Source organism: Motacilla alba, chromosome 1A (genome assembly GCF_015832195.1).
Source record: "Motacilla alba alba isolate MOTALB_02 chromosome 1A, Motacilla_alba_V1.0_pri, whole genome shotgun sequence".
NCBI lineage: Eukaryota > Metazoa > Chordata > Aves > Passeriformes > Motacillidae > Motacilla > Motacilla alba.
The window spans coordinates 15,523,498-15,545,756 of NC_052031.1; the positions used below are offsets into that span (position 1 = coordinate 15,523,498).

General features: G+C 41.3%; 1 protein-coding gene across 3 annotated transcripts in view; it reads left to right on the forward strand.

Annotated features, from left to right (window-relative positions):
* Positions 1 to 22,259, forward strand: part of GRAMD4 (GRAM domain containing 4) — a 76,288-nt gene that overhangs the window by 12,389 nt on the left and 41,640 nt on the right. For all 3 annotated transcript variants that reach the window (XM_038153767.1, XM_038153769.1, XM_038153768.1), the window contains exons 2-3: positions 11,561 to 11,771; positions 19,999 to 20,119. In XM_038153767.1, the coding sequence (XP_038009695.1) occupies positions 11,561 to 11,771; positions 19,999 to 20,119 (332 nt within the window). The remainder of the gene's footprint in view (positions 1 to 11,560; positions 11,772 to 19,998; positions 20,120 to 22,259) is intronic.

Below are 22,259 nucleotides of genomic sequence, written 5' to 3' on the forward strand. Positions count from 1 at the left end.
CATTAATTTTTTACAAATATGACCAAATTAGTATGAACTGGGCAAGCTCATGGTAATTACCTCAGCTCTTTGGTCTGTTGTTAGGAAGAGGCTTTGTATCTTCCTTACAGACTTACGTAAAGCATAATTTCTGTGCTTCCTTGAAATTATGGAATTTTTTCTTTTGTTTTCCTTAGCTCTATTCTTGCTTTAAGGAGGCCTCAAAATTGCTCATAGAGTGTGGCCGTGCATGTTTTGTCCCTGTTCCTGTGGCAGCTGTGTGGGTGCCAGGCTGCTGAAGGTGAGGAGCTGAGCTGCCCTGTGTGCGTGAAGATGAGTGCATTATGATTGCTGGCTGAAGCTTGTTACCAGCAATGTCGAGTGACAAGTTATTTTGGTTTTGTTGGCAAAATGAAATAGGTTTTGTCAACTAATGAAATTTGGGAGAAGACACAAGAATGCATGGGAAACTTGAGTAATATCATGGTTTTTTTTTTCTTCCCCTCCCTGACTTCTCCATCATTCTTTCCAAGGTTATTCTACTTCCTCATAGGCTGTGCTCCCCAACTGTAACTGCTGGTGGGGTGAGGGGATGTACTTTGCTCAGCCTCACCTTCATACTTCTCCATCAGTTGCCTGTTTAACTCTCACTACTGCTAAGTGTGTATGGCAGCCTTTTCCTGGGCTGGACTGGTGTCCAGCTTCAATCCTCTTCCTAGAGCAGTTAGTGGTATCACCCAAATTGGCTTCTTTAACAGCAGTTGATATTACAGGCAGAGGTTGTTGGGAAAGAGCATGGAGGAGATGCCCAGACAACAGCTGCTTCTTTGAAGAACCAGATTTAATAGCAAAGATTTCTACTGAGTTTTGCTGTCCAAAGCATGTTAAAATCAACATGTGAAATGAAAGATCTGCAGTTGTGGCAGAAGACCCGAGAAGTTTACTGAACAAAAGAGGTAACTTGCAGAACCAGAATTGTGGTTCTATTCCTTAGGGATCTAGTTTCTCACAGGACTGTACCCTCTGCTCCCTGGTATGGCTATACTAGCTGGGAGTTTGGTTTGGGTTTTGTTTCTTTAGAAAATTAGCATTTCTACTGTGGCTACTGTAGGAATAGTGCAGTTTGAAATGTGAGAGAATAGAGGTTTGCTCCTGTAAGCAAGATTACCTTGAGCAGCAGGGCTTTTCAATCTGGAGCCTGCCATTTCACTAGGTTAATTATTTAAACAAGTAATTGTGGTTCAGATATCAAACCTGTATTTCGGGTACAGTGATTTCTTTCTTTTTCCAGCAAATGTAACAGCAGTGCAGTTGGACTGACATAAGGGTTGCAGTTAGAAGAAATGCAGGAGGGGTCTGTGATAACTAGAGACGAGGTTCGGTGCTTTCCTGTGTCACACAACTTCCTCTGCTATTTCCTAACTCTTCTTCGTGGAGTAAAATATCTCTCTCATCCTTTGACAAGCTGCGTGGGTGGAATGAAGGAGTCTCTTTTCCAGAGTGCTGCTTTCCAGCAGAGCTGCTGTCAGTCTGGTGGGAACTTGACCTTGACTTTTTTCCTCTGTGGTAAGATTTCAAGGAATAGTTTACATGGCTTTTACAAGTGGCTGTGTAGTACAGACAGTGCCAGAAATTAGCCTGATGTCTGAACCCAGACTTATTGTATAAAACTTGGTCTTTCTGTGTTACTTCTTCATTTAACTTACTCTGATAAACCCCATCTTCTGATAAACCCTATCTTTGTGTGTTGTGCCTGTCCTTTTACACATTATTTATGCAAGTTTTTACACAATATGTTATACCCCTTCATTTAGAGGTTGACATGATGAGTAATTATAATACTGCAAACTTGTGTAATCCATGGTGTATTTTAACTTTCCCCCCCTTCCCTCTCTTGTGTACTTGTAACACAACTTCAGAAGTATTTTCAGGTTTTTGTTGGGAGAAGGGGACAAGGAATAGAATGAGCAGCAGCTCTGCTTCTTGCATTGAAATGTCTGTGATTTGGGGATTATACACACTTTGTAAGCTCAGGGCCAGTAGGAAAGAAAAGATGCTGAATTATAGTGGTGTAATTGGCATGTGCTAGCTATGTCTTTATAGTTCTTCATGGAATTGCAATGTTATATTTAACCGCAAGGGGAGAAGTTAAAAATCTTTAATGCATTAACATTATTTTTATAACTGCATGGCAGTTGGAGAGCTACTGGTGTTTGGTAAAATGCTCAGTTCTTTTCCTCAGCCATGTCTGTCTTTTGATTTTTGTAGTTGGCATAACTGAAATGCTTGATTTTTTTTGGAACATTCACATTTCAGAAGGTTAATGAATTCTCAGATCAGCAGTAGGATAGTTAAAACTTGGAGGAACAAGTTACAAAGTATTGTACACAAAATTTCTGCATCTTGGAATCTTTCACTGAAAACTTGCATCCGGATGGTTTCATGTTAACTGGATACTCACAAAGTTCTAATGTTGGCTTCTACTGAATTGTCTCCCTAAACTGAGGGAAGACCCTCAGAATAGACCATCTTGCTGTACTCTGGCCCTTATTCTTGTTCTCAGTGAGGTACCCTGACAGATACGTGATTTGGGAAGTATGAACCTGGGCCTGTGGTTTCTTAGTGTCAGAAGGGTCGAGGGGTTCATTTTATCGCTGCCTGTGTAACACAGCAGTTGCAGCCTGTGGTCTTTTGCCTCTTAGCTTGAGTGATTCTTTCTATATGGCCTTGCCATAAGTGCAATTGCAATGCGCAGGAGGCTTGGCAGTGTGGCTCAGGGAAGTGTTTCTCAGCTGTGAGAGGTGCAGAGGTGGTGAGGGCTGGGGCAGGCTTCCCTTCAGCCCTGGCTTGTGCTCTCAGCTGTGCTGGTGGCTGTACATGCATGGTGGAGATTGATCAGGCTGCGCTCGCTAGCTGCCAGCTGTGTCCTGCTTCACTTGGGTACATCTTTGTTTTTACACACAACAAGCAAAAAGGAATGCACTGACATTCTTCAAAACTAGACAATGCTATGTACCTTTGCTCTGTTTTCATAGGCTGCTCAGTGGGCTATGATCACCCTGAGCTGATGAAGTACTTGCTTCTGAGAGTCCTGCTAGGACCAAGCCTGTATAGACCTTGGAAAGCTGTTCTCAAAGAAGCTTTTTTAAAGCTTGGATTGCAGCTCATTTCTACAGTGTCTTTTTTTCTTAGTAGTACCTTCATTCTCTGATTTATCTGTAGTTACTCTCTGAAGATGAACATGCAGTTGAGATGATGAAAAACTTGGCATCAAAGAGGTGTCAATAACTTGCTCTTTTTTACCTTGAAGGGATATAATCAAAATTCTTCAAGGCTGGCAGGGCTTGCAGTTTTTATAAACAGTCAGTGATTACCTTCTTAATAAACTTATTAGTCTGTGTAAGATGCTCCTGCCAGTATATGTACTTCCAACTTTAAATATTTATTTTAAAGTAGGTTGCAAAAGACCAGCATTACTCTGAGTGTTGCGTCAAGTTAGCCTTCTTACAGTTTCCATTTGAACAGTGGAAGAGGAGATAAATGCAGTGACGACCTAATCTTACCCTGTGTTAGTTGTGTCCTGTCCTTCTGCCCCATTTGTCACCCCCATGTCTCTCTTTTTATAGGCAGGAGCTGTGCTTGCTAAGGGCAGCACTTGTCGTGTGCCCCAGCTTCTTACCTGTTGGAAGCCCATCCAGTTCTGAGCTGCCCAAACCTCCCCGTATGCAGAGGCTCTTGCTAAGCTGGTGATGCTCATCTTCCTGTCTTCACCCTCAGCTCTGCCCTGACTAGCAGACAAAATTCAGAGCAAGGAAGCAGAAAAAAGCCTTTTGTCAATGCCAAGCTGTGACAAACTCTTCCCTGTCCTTCAGAGTAGGGAATGAAGCTCTTGAGTCCAGTTTCTGAAATGTGCCTTGTGGTAGCTTCATAAACACTGCCTTTAGGGTGAAGCTTTGCAGTTGTTTAACCTCATTTAAGTGCAGGTGGCTCCTGTAAAAGGGTGCTTTCTCTCTCTGCCCACCACCACCACAAATGTTTTCTGTGTGGAAGCAGCAGAATCTCCAATAGTCTGTGCTTCCCTGAGTGAGACTGCATCCCTGTCTGCTCTGATTAAACTGACCTTGCCAGAAAACAAACACAAAAATTAGTTGCTCAGCAATCAGCTGATAAACTGCATGAGTGATCAAATGACATAAAGGCTGTGGCAGAAATTAATGGGGTTGCTCCCTTTGGTGTCAGCCTATGATCTAGAGGGCTTCAGGCTTGGCTGTGCTCCTCTGGGATTGGGATGGGAGCACAGCAGGGTCAGAAGGGAGGACCCAGTGGGTGACCTGGAAGGAAGAAGTTCATACCAGCAATAGCCTTTATCACGACATGCTAACCCTTTCACAGGCTATCTGCCATGGCTTGAGCTGGTGGCTCCTCCAGTCCGTGCATGCTGCTGGAGATCCCCTCTGTATGCAAGGCTTTTTGTGTAGCTCTTCTGGTGCCATAACCAGTGTCTCACTTTTATTGTCTCCCACACAGGTGTCCTGAGGAAGAATGAGTTTTATCTTTCCGTTTAGGAGTTAAAATTCTCAATTTACAAATTGAGACAAATTAATTTAACAAAGCTTGTTAATTTTAGGTTTCACAATGAGAGACAGAGGTTTCACGATTCCAGACAGAAGAAGTGTGTATGGTGGCTCTCTGTTAGCAGAAGAGGTGTTAGGGTAAGTGGGGAGTTAAGGATAAAGTACAGCTCCCACAGATACTTAGTGGAAACAATTACTGCCTTTTGTTCCTTGACACAATGGGGTTTGACCTGGATAGGTGCATGTGTGTGGTCTGGGATTATTAATTTTTTTTAATTAGTCCACCCACAATTTTCCAGTGGTGGTCAAGTCAAGGGCCCCAGTTTCAGCTGCCTTGGACACGGAGCAGCAGCTCCCCCTTCTCCATCCTTCTCTGGAGGGTCCTTGGTGCTGCTGCCTGGCTGACTGAAGGGCTGGTCCCCAGGTGCTTTAGGGATTGAGATCTGCAACTCTGCAGGAACTGAGCTGCTCATTTTGGGAATGTCTGCCTTAACATTTTTGCCAAATATATGTGAAGTGCTGTCTGAGGAAGGTACAGAAGAGAGCCTACAGTCCCAAGCCACCATGTTCTGGGTCTCCCCTCTTCCCCCAACCCTTTTGTTTGCAGTAGCCAAGCTGAAGGTTTTGAAGACAAGTCACTTTTACCGTGCAGTCCTGATTTGTCTCCCAGGGAGCTTCATCTTGTGAGCTGAATGACACGTTACTCCCTTTTGGGGAAAAAAAAGATAGATTTTAGTGTAATGCATATTCATGAAGCTGCATTATGGTTGCTGTGACAACCTCACCAGTGGTAGTCGAGATCTGTATGTTGAACTTCATCTCCAGTTCCCATATTGAACCATAGAACATGTTACAGAGCTTCCACTCATGTCTTCCTCCCCTCCTCCTTCCAGTGGACAATATAAATTGTTTGAGTTGATGCTTAATTAATAGCTGCATATGTTTAAGTCTGCAACACCAAAGCACAACTTCCTGTTGGTTTCCACACTGCGTTAAGTGAGTGTTTCTTCTGCTGGGAGTGTGTACACAAAAGAAGTGATTCTGGTGGGATTTTTTTGTTCATCTCCCTTCAGACTTACAGGCATAATAATCCTGAGTTACTCAGCATAATGTTTCTTCAAAGGTAGCCTGATAACTTCATCTGTTATGAAAAGAAACAACCCACCAGAGTCCATCCCCCTAGTCTATCCCTGTCTAGTCTAGTCAGTTCCTAGAGTTTTAAGGACGCCTGACCCTGAAAGGAGCTTTTAATAGATGTTACTCAAAACCAGAAAGGAGTTTGTTCTGGGTATGTTATGGCCCTGAAGCCAAGGGTGATGTAATTTGAAGAAGACTTGACCAGACTGTGACGCTGAGACAGTGAGTATTATTTCAGGATGAACCTGTTGTGGTGAGTGTGGAGAGGGCTCAGTTGGAAGGTTTGTTTGCGTGTTTGTTGATGTCAGAAATTGAGGGCACTTGTGCAATGCTTGTAATTTTCGGTGAGTGTTTGTGAGCTGCTCTTGGCCAATCCAACTGAATGTTTGGCCCAAGTATTGCAGTCTTGGTTTCCAGTGACAAGTGGTGACATCCTATACTGAGAACCTAAGATGTTGTATTGTCCTGGGTGAGCTCAGTCTCATGTTGGGGCTGTTCATGAAAGGGCTGTGTTGAATGTGAGTTGTGCCCCCTCTGTGTGCTAAATGTCTTTGTTGAGTTGAGCTTAATGCAAAGTTTCTTGAAAGGTGCCAACTTCACCTTTACAAAACCACTCCCGTTGTTCAGGAAGAGCTGTGGGTAAAGTTTCTTCACAGATGTGAGCATTCTGGAGAGTAGTTTGGGACAAGTCTGTGCACAGAGGGGAAAAAAAGTGTCCTTTTCTTTTATCCTGTGCTCTAGGATGACCCTGCTTGAGTAGGGAGGTTGGACCAGATGACCCACTGTGGTTCCTTCCACTCTGACCCATTCTGATTCTGTGAAAAGCTGAGCAGACAAGGAGCTCTCTAGTGCAGTTGATCTTTCTCTGGTTAGTTTCTTAAATATTAATAAGTACAAAATGTTCGGAAAGTGACTTGAAATGAGATTCCATTCATTAAAATGAAAAATTGGGGGGGAAAATCATGTAGCAGGAGGGAACTTTTTGCACAGAACATTCTACTGAGGACTCTGAATCTGTATTAGGCTTAGATATACTTGCTGTTCCTTCCAGTTTTAGTTAAACATGTCTAGAAAAGAAAACACCAAGCCTAATTTTCAGTGTATGTGGATGGATTGAGTTTGTCTTGTGTTACTGCTCTCCTATCAACTCTCAGGATATTATTGAGAAGCATTTCAGTGTAGAAGTAATGAATACCAAACACAATCTTGATACTTTCCACTCCCTCAGTTTGCACATCCCTTCCTCATGATAAGACCAAAATGTCCTGGTGTTGACAACAATGTCTGTATTTGTTCAGCCACACACAGCCTGGCTTTTCTTGAATACCAGGGCTCTTACACTGGACTTCTGCAGAAATGTATTTTGAGAATGAAAGGACAATATGAAGGAGATGGAATGTAAAGATTAGAATAGGGGTATGCTAGATTTGCAGGTCATCTTCAGCTTTCTGAAAAGCTTTTTCTCTAGCAAAAGGAACATGGGTGCTTTGAATGTTACTGTACTGTATCATAGTCTTGTAGGGCCTTTTTGACCTGGAATGAAATTCATCCATGATGTTTTAAGTGGTTTCTTTGTTTGTTTTCCCTCAGGCTCCAGACTAACACTTGCTGAGGCAATGCTGTTTGACTTTGTGTAGCAGGTTTGTGTTTTGTTAACAGCTAAGGAAAACTGACTGAACCCTCTGTTGTGAAGCAGAGCCCTTTCTCTGAAAAGTGCACATGAAGATTTAGCTGTTCAATCCCTGCTGGGTCTGGCAGGCCACAGACTGTGCTTGTGTAAAAACTAAATGCTACAACAGAAAACCAAAATCTGTAAACTACTTGTAGGAGACTCTGGGGTGAGTTCAGGCAGGTTTCAGACAGCAGCAGTACATTGGGTACTGCACTTGCCTGAGTTCCCTCTGCCTCCCAACCTCTTCTGCCTCCATGCAGGAGCAGAAATGAGGTAGCAGTGGCATGAAGGGGTGGGAGGGTTGTCCATAGGAACATGTTTCATGAACAAGTCCCTGCAGGTGGCGGGGGTGGCTGTCAATATTCCCTGGAAGCTGGTTGTCTGCTTACTGAAGTGTCTCTATAAACATAGGCTGAAAAATTTCTTGTAGATCTCCTTAGGATTTTCATGTGGACGTTTGTGAAAACTTGATTTTTCTGTTCTTAGCATGAATTTGGAATGTGAGTGTATGTTGGTTTTGATTTTTGGGTCTTGATATATTCATTTGAAATAAGGGTCTGACATTGTTTGGGGGATTTTACCTATTAGGTCAAAATAAAGGCATCTCTTCCCTGGCCCTCTCTAAAAGGAATAAAGCTTCCAGCTTAAAGGATTTGTGTTAGCTGGTAGATATTAATGGCAATTAAAAAGAAAATATTTAAAGATTATTTTAGCTAGGAGGCTTTTTAAGCATGGAAAAAATAGACCTTTTTCACTTGATTATTGTCACATGCATGATGGTGTTGGGAAATGCATGTTTGGCAGTGTTTAAAATGCATGGAGTTAAAATACTTGTATTTTTATTAGAGTGTTATGATATTTGTTAATAGTTAGTTTGAAAGCAGAGTGAGATGTGGGTCTGCCTCTGCACTCTGAGCTCCTCATATGCAGAGTTGCATGGTGATTTTGATGTAGTAGGTATGGGGAGTTACTGAAAACAGCCAGAAACTCACAGCTGAACCAGCTGGCTCAGAGTGGGTGTTTGGGTAGGGATGGGTCCAGGATAGGTAGCTGGAAGAAGGTGAGGGATGAATAGCTATGATGGTGAAGCAAGTGTTTTGGTATTTAGTTGCTGTATTTTACAGTAGATTTAATTCTAGATCAGATTCTGGTCTTTCGTTTTACAAAAGCTTCCCCAAGCTTGTCTAAATTTAACTCAAGTCAGTTGGAATACAGAATCTCCAAGAATCTTTTTTCCTAGTGAAACTGCTGAAATGTCAGCATAAAAAAAAAGTTGCTGGTTGCAGGAACAGGCTGCTGACATAAAAAGCCTGTCTTAGATCCAGCATTTGGCTGGAGGCCAGATAATGAGTTTTCATAGGAGCTTGTTGGCAAGCTTACATTTCTGCTTAGGTTAATGTAATGTAACTGTAAGTAATTTGGGAACCTGGTACATGCAAAACATTTTTTAGACAAAATGATCTTATTATTTTTAAATTTTAACTGAGAAGATATTTTTATAAACCAGCTTCTTGTACTTCAAGCACTTCAGAAATGCCTGGGAGTGTGGTTCTTTACTATGTCCTCCTTCAATGATTAACCTACTGAATAATCCTTTAGAAATATTGACCCTCATTACATACCTGTTGAATGAGAATTTGTGCTGACTTCATTCAGTGGAGTGATTTAAAAGACAGCTTTGCATTTTTAAAAGGCTAGGTGGTAACATACATGGGGTAAGTCATCAGTTTTGTGAGTTAAAAAATGAACACTGTAAATGTGTTCTTGGTAATCTGTTGGTCAGGTTATTCTGTGACCTTGGGCTGAAATGCATGAACCACCCTAGGATGAGAAAGGAGCTCAATTTCCCAAAATGCTGTCCATCCCTGGCAGTTATGCCAATGGGCCTTTGCATTGTCCTTGCGGCTTTTCTCAGTCTTCATTCGAAGGGTTGGAGCTTTCTCTGTCTCAAGATGTTTTTGATGCTTCTCATTTCTTAATGCGTGCGAGTGAATGTGAATTTATGCTAAGGGGAAAGAAAGCTGAATTCTGAATTTGAACCATCTGTGAAATAACTGGATATACCAGGCTAAAAAGCTGTCCAGATCCAGCCCTGTCCTTCGAGGAGCAGTGGATAAATGTGGCTTTAACAGGAGAATGTTGAGGGCTGCTGTCCAGGACAGCAATGCTCATCTGCAGTAACTGCTCCATCTCCAAGGGGGATAGAGAAGGCATGGGATGTTTGCTTGTCCTCCATCATTATGGGCTGTCAACCGCTCCAGAAAAGGAATAACGCTCTTCCATGCTTTATTATTTCCATGCACTGCTGTTCATTGGCAGTGACAGCGTGGATGATGAACACACAGGATTTGCTTTACAGCTGCTTTGCTGTGGGTCTCATACATGATATGTAAATCTGGTTGAACATAGATGGAGATCATTGTGATGGGAGTGAGAACTATACAGTTGTGCTGGTGCTTATCAGAGGTTTAAACTTCCCTCATACCATTTGTTCCCTAGCTGCTATTAATAGTAAGGCCTGGAGATATTTCTGAATGTGATAGCTGACAAGTTTCTTCATCAAATAGTCAATGAATGAGCAAGAAGTGTTTCTATTTTAAACATAGCTCTGACAAGTTAAAGAACTTCAAAGAAAAGCTGTTCTTAGAAAATAACCTTCGTGTGAGTTACCACAAGTGTTTCTCTATAAGTGATAGATTAAACACAGGGTTGAAACTTTAAGCATCTTTGATAAAGAAAGAATTTTTTGGGGGTATTTTTGCCAGTTGTACTGTGAGGGGTTTAAAACTTCTGTGTTTAATTGAAAGGTGCTAATAAACTTTGGCAGACGTGCAAACTAAGACATATTTGAAGGGAATGATCTGGTTTGAACTTGGTGTGACTAGTCAATGCCAAAGTGTTAGGGTAAGGGGAGAATCCATAGGGAAAGTTGAAGAGCTCTGTTGAAAAGGGGTTTGTCCTAGGAGGTGAGAATTGCCTTTGATACAAAGGCTGTGGTAGCAAAAGGTTTTTCCATTTTGCTCTTTATTTTTACTCCTGAAGTGACATGTGTCTGAATTTACCTTTGTACTTTCATCTCACACCAATGATGATCTGGGATGATGTGCCATGAAGCCAAGCATGACTTCTAATGAAGAGGATGGTAGTGCTGACCACAGAGGACAAAAGGGTAGTACCAGGAACAAGTGCCTCAAAATAGATTTTTAAAAATCCATTTGCTAGAGCGTGGCATCATCCTCCAGATGAATCTCTGTGTGCTGAGATAACAGTGGCTGTTTTGTTATTAACTGACAGAGCAGGAGCTTGCTGGAGTGACAGGATCAAGGAACTAACTGTTGGGTTTGACTTTTTTTTTTTTTTTGAAGATGAAGCTTGGCACCTTTGGTACAGTGTGTGATTCCTTGGATGGGACCAGTTTGGCAAGTCTGGATTAAATCAGAAATTATACAGTGCAGTGTCTTGAAAAGCTGCCATTACAATGAATTTACGCACATAAATGAAGCTTTCCTCTGTGGTCTTTTAAAAAGCAAAATGCTTCTCCTAGTATAATTTCAGGGGTATACAAGATTGTTAAGTTGTGGTAATTTTAAGGATTTTGGTAGTGTGTTTGTGTATGATTTATGGTCTGTTTCAGCTGTCTGATTTTTCATGAAAACTTCTGCATCGATCTGTCTGTGGCTTGTTTCAGTAAACCCTTGGTACTTTCTGTTTTGTTAGCCTGAGGTCATAGTGAGATATGATAGCATCCTTACTCTTCTGTTTTTGTTTGTCTGGGAATTTAAAACTTGGTTGTGAAACTTGGTGAATTTTCCTGCCTTTGATTAGAAGCATCACAAACTGAAGAATATTGACTTTTCAGCTAAACTTTTTTTTTTTTTTCAAGTAACCTGTTAGGAACTGACTTCCTAATCTTTCTTTGGAGTGCAGGTTGTTACTTTTTGCCTATTCTGACTTGCTTTAAAAAATGCCAGGAGAGAGGGGCCCTGATAGTCTGGGAAGAAGGTAAATGATCAACTACTGCAAACTGAACCATGCATCTGTTACACTGTGGAAAAAACTCCTGTTAAGAAACTAAGTGTTTTTCCTCCAGTAGCAGGAAGACACTTGAAAGATGGTTGGGAATAGTTAGTGACAAGAATGTGTGTATTTAGATTTATTGCAAGCTTTCTAAAATACTCCTGATTTCTTGATCTTGCAGAGACTCCAACCGTCATGTTAAGGTAAAGCAGAAAAGTGCAGTGCTGAACATGCTAAAGAAGTTGGACAAAATAAGGTTCAGAGGTCACAAGAGAGATGAGTTCCTTGATTTAGCAGAGTCTCCAAATGCTTCAGACACTGAATGTGGAGATGAAATCCCGGTGAAGATACCTCGAACGTCAGCTCGAGACAATGAAGAGTTGAGAGACCCTGTAAGTATTCAAATTGTGTATCATAATGCTATTTAGTTTTCAGGCAGAAAAATAGCAGAAATTACTAATTCTTTATATTACGGTTGTAAAACTTGAAGATTGTGGGCTAGGAAGTAACTTCTCAGTAACACGCCTTCATTCTGTGGAAAGATCAATTAATTTCTCAATACTAGAGCTCCCTGTCCCTACTTCTAATTTTAGATATTGAGTTGACAGGCTTGTTAACTTTGGATGTGCTTCTGAATGCTCTCTGGTTTTTATTTGTTTTGTTGAATTACTGATGAACATGTGAAAGAGAAAAGGCAACTTTTCAGCCTGAGGAGCTCAGATCTGTGCTCATATGACACTGTCCAGGACTTTAAGGATAAGACTTCTTGTTGCTTCATTAGTGTTAGAGGGTCACACCAGCTCCTTCTCCACTGCAGTGTTGTAACCAGTAGTGCTTCCATGCAATTAGAGCTGGTTTAAACCTGCGAAGGAGGTGCTAAAACATTTTGGTGCTTGCAAGCAGAAGCACGAAAGCACACCTCCCTTTTTTCAAAGACACTGCTTCTATAAATAAAGTTATATATTGGTTAAAAAAGAAAAATTAAATCCTTCTTTAAGTGTTAAAAATGGCTGTGGATCCATGACCTTGGAGTGTTACAGTATTAGTTTAGATTTGTCTATTTAATTGTATTCTAGAAGTGACTTGGAATTCAGAATTTATATCACCCTATGAAAAATTACTGTGCAGGTTTTATCCCCAAAATGTAATCAGACTGTTGTCTGAAGGCTCATTTTTAGGAGCATGGGGCTTGCTCACAGGAAGCTGTAAACGGAAAGATTTTAAACTGTATATGCTTATGCATCTCCTTTGGGGTTGGCAGTTTGTATCTAGTTCTGTAGCTATCAGCTTTTTAAATTTTAGGTGGGCTTTCATGGTACTACATACAGTCCTGCGTGTAGAGAGCTTTTTTGCCAGAATGTTTTTCCTATGATTGTGGAACAAACAGGTGGTAATGACAAAGCGTGTTTTGGTCACAAAAAGTCTGTTATATGGAAATCCTTGAGCTTCTCAGACAAGGGAGTCTGTTGCTCTTATTCTGCTGAAGACATTTTTCATTTGTTAAGATGAAAGTGTTGTGCATACTGGGACTAATCTCTGATCCTGTCCTTCCAACGTGGTATTTTGTGAGTTTTTTTATAGGTAAATACTGGCTTATTTTCATTAAACTTCAGGCTTTATGTTTGGTGTTGGTATATATGCCTTTTGTATTTAATCAGCAGTATCTGGATGGCAGAGCTAAAGGCTACAGAAAGATCTGCCTTAAACTCCAGGTACTATTTTCTGTATTTCTTCAGGGGAATAGTAGCTGCTGGGTAGTATGGAGGGTAGCCGAGGGCACAGCAAGGTAAACTTGTAGTTTTGAATAGTTACAAAGCCTTAACAGCTGCACATCTGCAGTGATGATCTCTGTTTTCTCAAAATGCTGAGCTCTGTGTGCTGAGAAGGGAGCTTGGAGAGGCATTTGCTTTCTGGCTGATTACATACTGTGTGAGGCTGTTGTGGTCTAAGCCCTTGGATACAGTTGAGGGCATGTGTTTAAAATCAGGGAGAAAGAAAGAGAGGAAAGCAGAAATGGCATCAAACTTGTTTTGCTCCTTTCCTGGTGTTTGGGAGCTCCAAACCCAGGGTGATGGTGGTACAGCCTAGGAGCAGTAGCTGTGTTACAGATATGAGCAAAATAAACAAATTGGTATGAAGAAAAAGGTCTGATGTATAAGGGATAAATTTCAGATGGGAATTTTGAGAGATTAACAGCTGGCCCTCACAGGCATCTGTGCACTCAGTGCTGCTGCCCATCCCTAAAATGAAGGGAGAAGAAATAATCCCCTGTGCTGCAGAGGTGCCAAGAGTAAAGAAAGTAATGCTTATATATTTAAATCAATATTAAAGTAGTGTGAACAGCACAATTCTGAATTATTTGTCTGTTTCTTATTGAGATTATATAGTTGCGTTGTGCCTGAATTGGTTTTAATTCAGTATCTAAAACTCATAACTTAAATTGCTTGTATAGGGTGTTTTTCTTTTATAGGCTCTGTAAGCAACTTCGTATTATACTTGTATTACACTGATCATGGGAAGACCAAGTCTTATTGGTTTCTTCCTGTTTAATACCTTGGGGAAACTGTTGAAAGCACACAAAAACCAATGCAAGTCTTCTGTGTAAATGGAAGTTAGGCTACATCATGTCTTCAGATAGATGCGACCTGTACTGTGCTTCCTCTTCTGTTCCTTCATTGGTTCTATTGAAATCCGGGTACAGAACTCGTGGTCTTGAAAGAGCAAGGTTGGTGGCTTGGAACTGAACACAGGCATCCAAAATTAGGATCCTAGTCCCCTCATCTGCATTTTCACAGTCAGCCATTCCCTAGACAAAGACTTCATCTCTGCCCCTCTCTACTTCCCTCCCCCTGCCCCTGTTGGGTGCATTATTCATTATGGAGGCATTAAGGAAAGATCTCTGTCTATTAGAACAGAACAATGCAGTCATATGAATGAAGGACTCTTCTGTGCTTCATGGGTTTACAGTGCTCTTAAAAATGTGCCTCTTCTTTGGGTATGTATTTGAACTTGACAAACAAGTGCAAAAGCTTGATACAAATGGAGGTTGCAGAGTAAAAAGCCTTGTCATAAAAGCTTGTGATTGCAGAGCCCTGACCATCTGCCAGGAAGAGCATCATCCTCTGTTGCACTTACAGCAAATGAAGTGAATGCTCAGTCCCAGGCCACAGATTGCGCAGTGGCACTTAGTCCCAACACTTCACATGCCTTACTGAAGTTACACATGTAAAATTCATACCTTCTGAAAATACAGAAAGGATGGCCAGATGAGGTCATTTCATATTCTTTATCTTTAAACTGAGCTTTACCTATTCAGTTCAATAATAAACATCCTAACCTGTGTTTGGGTAAAGCACATAGCTTCTGGTCCGAGGACTCTGGAGGTGGAAGGATTTATATTTTCCTTTGAATTCTCAGTGGTTTCTGAGAGTTTTTGTTCAAAAGGTGTCTTTGAGCTAGCTTGGATTCAGCTTACAGGCTGGCTGCTTGCTTGTGTGGGCTTCCCCCTCTCATTTCAGTGCCCTGGCTACGAGATATGCCTTGAATAGGAGATACTTTCTTAGGTCCCTGTGGGTGTTTGGATGCTGTGATCAAATCATTGCCAAGACAGCAGCACTGGTTAACAAATTTAACTCTCAGCTAAACATCTCTTTCAACTCCTGAATGGCTTCCTAGATTTCTTCCTTCATTCCCTCTTTACCATAGGTGGTTGTTTGGGTTTTTTTAAGGCAAGGGTGTTGGACACTCCATGCAGCGCTGCAGTTTCTGCATTGTTTTGCAAAATCACCACAATTGCAAAATAGGTAGAGGGAGGAACCTGGTCCATTCCAAATCAATTAGCATGTGGTTTGTTGTGACATTAGACATTGAGGTAGTGTTGCTTGCCAAGTCATTAAAGTCCCCTTTATTCAGTGCTACCCTTCCTATTTGTACAGAAGGGGAGACAAGATCCAGTTCTGCATGCAGGTGTATGAATGAACACATTGCAGACAGATCACATCCCCTTCACAGAGCAGAGAAAGAACAAGCTGTGTTTAAACCTGTAGAGGCTGGCACTAACCTGGCAGTGAGAATTACTAGTAAAGCTCTCTTGTATCTGGCATATTGTACTGAAAGCAGTCTAATCTACTTATGCAAGTTCCCTGCCAGTGTGCTAGGATTAAATCTGAGTTACTGTGGTACAGAAAACATTACTTTAATTGCTCTTGCAATATAGCTTGCTTTTCCCTGACACATGTCAATTAAAACCTCAAATGCTGCTCTGTTGGTCATCTCATTTACAGTGATTGGAAGGTATAAAGCATGATGCAAACATAAGAAGTTAAAGTCTCTAAGCCTGGCTAGCGCTAGATTTTTAAAAATTTATGTAGAATATAGCTGTGGTTTAAGAGCATGCCAGTATGGGTATGCTTCCATGAATAGCTATTACAGATTAACTATTCATGCAGATGCTTTCATTCTTAAGCAATGTTGTTGAGTTTTTCCTTTTCTTACAGCAGGTAATTGCAGCATTCATGGGGAGCCTTTTCATAATTTGAAGTAAGAAAATGCACATGAAGTGTCAGATGAAAAGCTCAGGAGGCTAGAACTTCACTAGATAAGCAGTGTAGTTTGTTGTATTGCTGAAAATTTCCCCCCTCCTCTTTTTTCCTCAAATGAACACAAGTTAAAAATTCTGTTTTAAAATGCCTCTTCCCTGCGTTGTGTCCCAGCCACTTTCTGGGCTCTGAGGAGTGACTTGAGTGGATGATTTTGCCCCTGGCATTGGCATATTGTGTCCTCACTGCTCCCCATCCTTCATGTTTGAGAACTGCTCCTCTCCAAGTTAATGACAAACCTGGAAATTAGACCACCATTTTGTGAGATACTCCTAGAGAAAAATCATCCACATACGTATGATGTTGTGGAAGGAAATTAGAAGCATAGAATTGGGCACTTGTGTTTCTGTGTGATACTGAAGAGGTGCTTTGCTGCAGATGGAGAGGACAGATCCACATCCCTTAGCTGGGAAATGACTTGGACCCTTTCTGTGCCTGTACAGCAGCAGTGGCAGCACAGAGAACAAAATCCCAGGGCTTGCAGGATGAAGGGGTTTTGGAGAGGGAAGACAGAGCTGTCTTGGGCTGGGAAGGGCTGGTATGAAAAGCCTGAACTTCAGATGGCTTGAAAAATGCTTTTGAGGGGAGATGTGGGCTTTAGATCTGGAGCTGGATGTGGCTTGGACAAGCAACCCTGAGCTCTGCTAATGGGTTACAGGCAGTCTGTCTTCATCAGAAATGCTCCTTTAACTCCTCTGTCTCTGTGTTCACCTTGGGCATTTCTCTGTCCTCCTGGGCACTGCCAGGCCTTCTTGCTCGTGGTCTTGGCTAAGTAATAATGATCGCCAGCCTTTTAAGAGGGCTCCTGTGTCAAACACTGTCAAAGCTAGAGAGGCAGAAGGAAAAGCAGAAATCTGTGGAAGCCTTCAAGGCTTTTACTGTGAGTCAGAAACTAGAAAGGACATCTGTACATTGCAGTGTAGGTAATCCAGCCTGAGTCCCAGCGCTGTCCTACAGAGGCAGCAGAGAGGAGAAACCTTTACCCAGATAAAACTGGAATTAATATCAGGATTTTGTTAACTTGTGAATTGATCCAGATATGCTAGCTTCAGACAGGGAGACTTTTTTGAATTCAGAGGCAGGCAGTTGACCTTCAGCAAATGTAGAGACATTATTTCTTGTTTTCTTAGATGTGTTGGTGTGGGGAAAAGCTTTGGTGACAGAGACATCTGCTTAAATGTTTCCCATATCACTGTCCTGGGCGTACTCAGTTTTTCTGAGCGTTTCTACATGATACTCATAAAATGTTGTGGTGATGTTAGTTTTGGAAATTGCGTGCACCACCAAACTTTTGTCACTGTGTATCTTAATAAACGATTTTATTATTACATGTTAATTACATTGTCTTGCTCCTAGTATTCTAGTGAGCAGCCTTATATTTTAACTCAGTGAATTTTCTTTCTCTTTTTTCCTCCTTTCTAAGTTAGAAGGTCATTTTAACCTTTTGTAGCTAGTTTAAAGATGTGTACCTTTTGATTTTTAACCTGTATGTGGATGCCAGGCTGCTTAGGTGCAATGCTTTAGCAGATAAACATATTTGGAAACTCTAAGAATGAGAGTGTTACCATGTTAACTGGCATCACTCTCCCCAGTGCTCTGCACCTCTTGCTCTCTCCTTCCTTAGAGACATAGTTAAGGTATCCTGTACTTTAATTATTGACTCAACAGCTCTGAAGAAGCAAAAGCAGAACTGGTTCTCTAGGCATATTTCTGAAATGTAGCACATCTGTGGGTAAAATACCTTGAGTACCTTCAATGAGGATGAAAACTTGAATATGCTTAGGTACTTGCTAGCCCCTTCCTTTTTCCCGTCCTCCCTCACCTGGGGTGGGGACTAGCTGCTGTCTAAGCACAGGGCTGATGCCCAGAGTTCAGGCACATTCCTTTTGAGTGCAGCACCTTGCTCTTTGTCCTGTATGTGATTTTATTTGTTTATCAATAAAATATTTAAGCAGTGGCACTGTTTCTTCAGACAGCTCCCTGTGAAATCCTGGGAGCAGAGATTGTCCCTATGTGCTAAATGTGGGTGTACCATTCAAAAAGCCATGCATTAACACCTGGGCATCAATCTGTATTTTAAGAACATTTCCCTTGTGCGCAGGCACAAGGAGTGTGTTGTAAGGGTGCTGCTTTTCAACTTCAGCCACACCATCCTCCTGGGGGCTCTCCCAATGTCTGGCAAGAGATAGCACTAAATCTTGTAGCGTAAATAAATAACAGCCCAGCTCTCCAGATAAGAGAACATCACAGAGGTTAATTTGCATCCCGTGCTCATCTGAAAAGAGTCTCTGATAATCTTCTGCAGTGGCTGGAGCAGTTGCAAATGGCATCTCTCAGTGCAGCTCCCTGGCTAAAGGCGGGAGTGACGGGGAAATGTGGGGCGTGGCGAGGAGGATGCTGTGCTGCAGCTCCCGGTGAGAGGTCTGCCCTGGGGTCTGTCCCTCTCTGCTGTGGCATGATTTGTGCCAGCTCCAAAATGGGAAGTAGCCCAAGGCTGCTGCTGAGCTAACAGCTTCTGCTCCTCATCAGGGCCACAGTGTTGACAGAGATCTGTGTGGGTGGGTGCTGCTTAGGGGGCTGGAAATAGCAGAAATAGCATCTCTGCTTGGCACTGTGTTGAGCAAGCCCAGGTGGGGAGTTAGTGCTAGGTAAATGCTGGGCAGCAACTGCCTACAGATTGCTAATATGCCTGTACGGACAAATTCTGAGGCTTAAACTCAGGATCTGTTCTTAAACTCAGTTTCAGTTCAAACAAGAAAACAGATGTTTAATAGGTATTTCCACACTGTTTTATCTTGAAAGTGCAAATCAATCCCAACTGTGAAAGTACTTTGCTATCAGTAAGCTTTCTGCACATCTTTCCTAAAACATAGAAAACATCTTAATTTAACGTCTCCTGTAGATCACTTGAATTTATATATGTATGTAATTTAAGCTGTCATGGTTAAATGTATGCAAACTGGTGTTTGAAAGGAATACAGTTCCTGTATGTTTTCAGGGTTCAAACAAGGAGTGGGGAATATACAGAATACGTAAATAAATTCCTTTTAGTCTTGAGATAATTTTTGAAATGTAGGCTTCTGTAATCTATCCTTTTGATTTTGAGTATAAGCTGCTAGAGAAACTCCTGTAATTCTCATTGGCAGATTTTTCATACTTGGTGGGGACTGTACACAAGCACTGAGCAACCATTACCCAGGAGATGCCCTCACCCACCCTTTTCCCTGCTGTCTGAAAATGCCCACTTTATGAGAGAAAGTTCTGCCTTCTGCTCCGTGGGCTTGGGGTTCTTCTGTGTTCTTTTCATGGTCGTGGTGGTTGTCAGTGGTCTCACTAACTAACAAAATTGCTTTTTAATTCCTGCTTTCTGCAGTATTTTCAGTATTCTGCTGAATTCCTTCAGGGGGTGCTGGTAAATCTGTTGAGGCATTTCCCTCTCTCCTAGCCTGTCAGGGTGAGCTCCTGGGCACCAACAACATCCCTCTGCAGTAACTGGGAGAGTTACTGTTGTGGAGGAGTGGGGAACCCCTTCCTTGCTGAGACACTGTGATCTTGAAAATTACACATTCCATAGATGGATATTAAAATATACAATATGTGTTTCCCAGTAGCTCAGTAATTATCTAGAAAAGAATTACTTTGAATTTGCTGACCTCACAATTTTATGTTTAAAGTGACCATTCTTTTTATGGGAAGAGGAGAGGGGTAGTATAAATAATTCTTTCCAGCCAGCAGAAGGGATTAAATGATGATGCAGTAGAACTGGTGAGGGTAGTGATGGGAAATACTTGTTTTTTGTAGCTTCCCAAGGTTTGCAGAAGTGTTCTGTAAACTCACATTTGATTGTCTTTCATTCACTTATTTTGGTAATCTGGTGCTGAAAGAGGCATGTAGAGTTGTTGATACTTGGATGTTTCTCACGTGCTTGTTTCTTTACTGCCCCAGAAATCAGTTGATGTATTTAAATGACACACACAAAAAAATCCTTCTGAACTTTCAGTATGTTCTGGCTTTCTTATAGGCTGGTCCAGGGACCATCATCATGGCTTCAGGAGTCCAGGATTTTAACAGAACAGAGTCTGACAGACTGAATGAGATCAAAGGTCACCTGGAAATAGCCTTACTGGAAAAACACTTTTTACGTAAGTACAGAATGCTCTGTGGAGAGGAATAGTTTTGGACTTCGGAAATAATGTTTCTGAACTGCAGGAGTTGGGATCAGAATTTTGAGGTGTGCTGATGTGCTTCCCTAAGAAGAACTTGAAAGCATTCCCAGGGTTTCTGGGTCACTTGGGTATTTTTTTCCTCAATGCATTCCTCACAACATACTCACTATGTGACAAAAGCTGCGTAGATGAAGTCTTGATGTTGACATCTGCAGGTTGTCTTAGAACTAACTAAGTCAACCTTAATGTGCCTGCAGTAGGTGTTTTTCTTTCAAGTAGTAATTGCTAAGAAGAGATTTGTGACAGGGAGACCAGTTCATTTTTGTGGCAGCTGTTTCAACAAATAATGCACCTTAAAACACATGTCTCTTAACATTATGTGTATTATTGGTAAGTGGTGTAAGAAATACAGAGAAGTGTCTGGAGATTTAAAGTGCTGGTTTTTTTGGGTTTATGCTTATATATGTGCACATATGTGTGTATAATGAGAAAAAGTTGTCATTCATGGCTAGAGGCAGCTGCAAGATTTTGGGGATTTTATCTCTGCAGGTCTGAACTGTTGATTTTTAAGACAGGATAGTTAAAAACAGAAAAAATGGAAAACAAAATAACTTGATACAAGTAGAGATCTCTGTAATAAACCAATGAGAATTCTTGCTCAGTTGCTTCCCAAAATGGCCATTTTAATATTTTGGTTTTGAACTTCAGAGTATGAGGGTTGTTTTCACGTGTTCAAAGCTTGTCAGATATTTTTTAAGGAGTAGAAATAACAAGTCTATAGATTCTGTTCAATTTCTAGGCTATAATCTAATGACAAGACTTACGTTTTTATCTTCAGCATGTTCTCAAGGATTTGTTAATAATTTTCTGTGACTTGTTTTTCACTTGGCAATATTTCTTTGATATGTTTTCCCCCCGATGTGTATAAGAGGGAGGCCTGATAAAGGAGACTGGGCAGGAATTTATAACAAGCTGCTGTCAGCTCCCACCGATACCTGGAAGAGGTATCATGGTTGGAATGTCAGGCAAAAACTGAAAGATCTGTTTGATTTGCCTTGTTAGTTTCAGTGATTTACTTGAATCTTCTTTATTCAGCACAGAGTTACCATGTACCCCTTCCATCCCCAAAGATACATTGCTTAAGCTCCTGTTACACAGCTGTTTTTTAGGCTAGATTGGACACATGTGATTTCTTGATGGATTCTAATGTGCATCAGAAACAGCAGGACTTAGCAGAACTGATTTCTGATTTGAAGTAGGATGTACTTTTTGATGTAAAAACATGGTAGGGCTCCCAGACACTTCCATGGCTGGTGAATTCATTCTCCTTCTTAGTCTGTTCTTACAGTAACTAAATGGGGCACACAGGTTTGTGAATATTGGTAGTCTTCAGGTTCCTGCTGTAATTTGAAAACCTTCTGATCAACTGTTACTTGTAGCTGAATAATTTTTCCTTTATGTAGAGCTTTGTAGTGAACTCCAAGGTGAAGGATAAGGAGGATAAAGTTTATCCCTTTGTGTAAATTTTGAGCAGATGTTTGTGGGTTCAGGCCACTGGGGTGTTTCAGCTGGGTGCCTTGAGTCAGCCAGGGGTATCTCCAGCCCTCACCTCCTCACCAGACCCTGATATTAGCTGGAGCTGAAATTACAATATTGTCCTGACAAACTGGTTATAACTCTGTTCATAAAAACAAGAGTAAGAATCATATACTGGTTGAGAAATAAGTGAGATAAAGTTTATCCCTTATTTGACCACTTTCCATTCATAAATTTGGGATGAAATAGGTTGCCATGTTTGTCAGTTGGAGTGAAGTAGGAGTTCAGCTTTTGCATATGGCTCCTGAGTTCTTACCTTTCCTTTTTCCTTCTCTTTTGATGCTTCATTATTGTTTTCTTCCCAAAAGTGAGCTAATAGTCTGCAGAAAAACATTCTTGAAATGTGCAGTTTGTTCACTTCAGTTTGCCCTTGGAAGAAAGCTTTGTCATTATTTTTAAAAAAATCCTATTGCTGCAGTGGCTGTTTTTTAGGAAGGCGAGTTGCTCTGCAGTATTTCCATACTATTTTTAACTATGGAATCCCTTAAGGACACCTTGCTATGATTGTGGTTTTGCATAA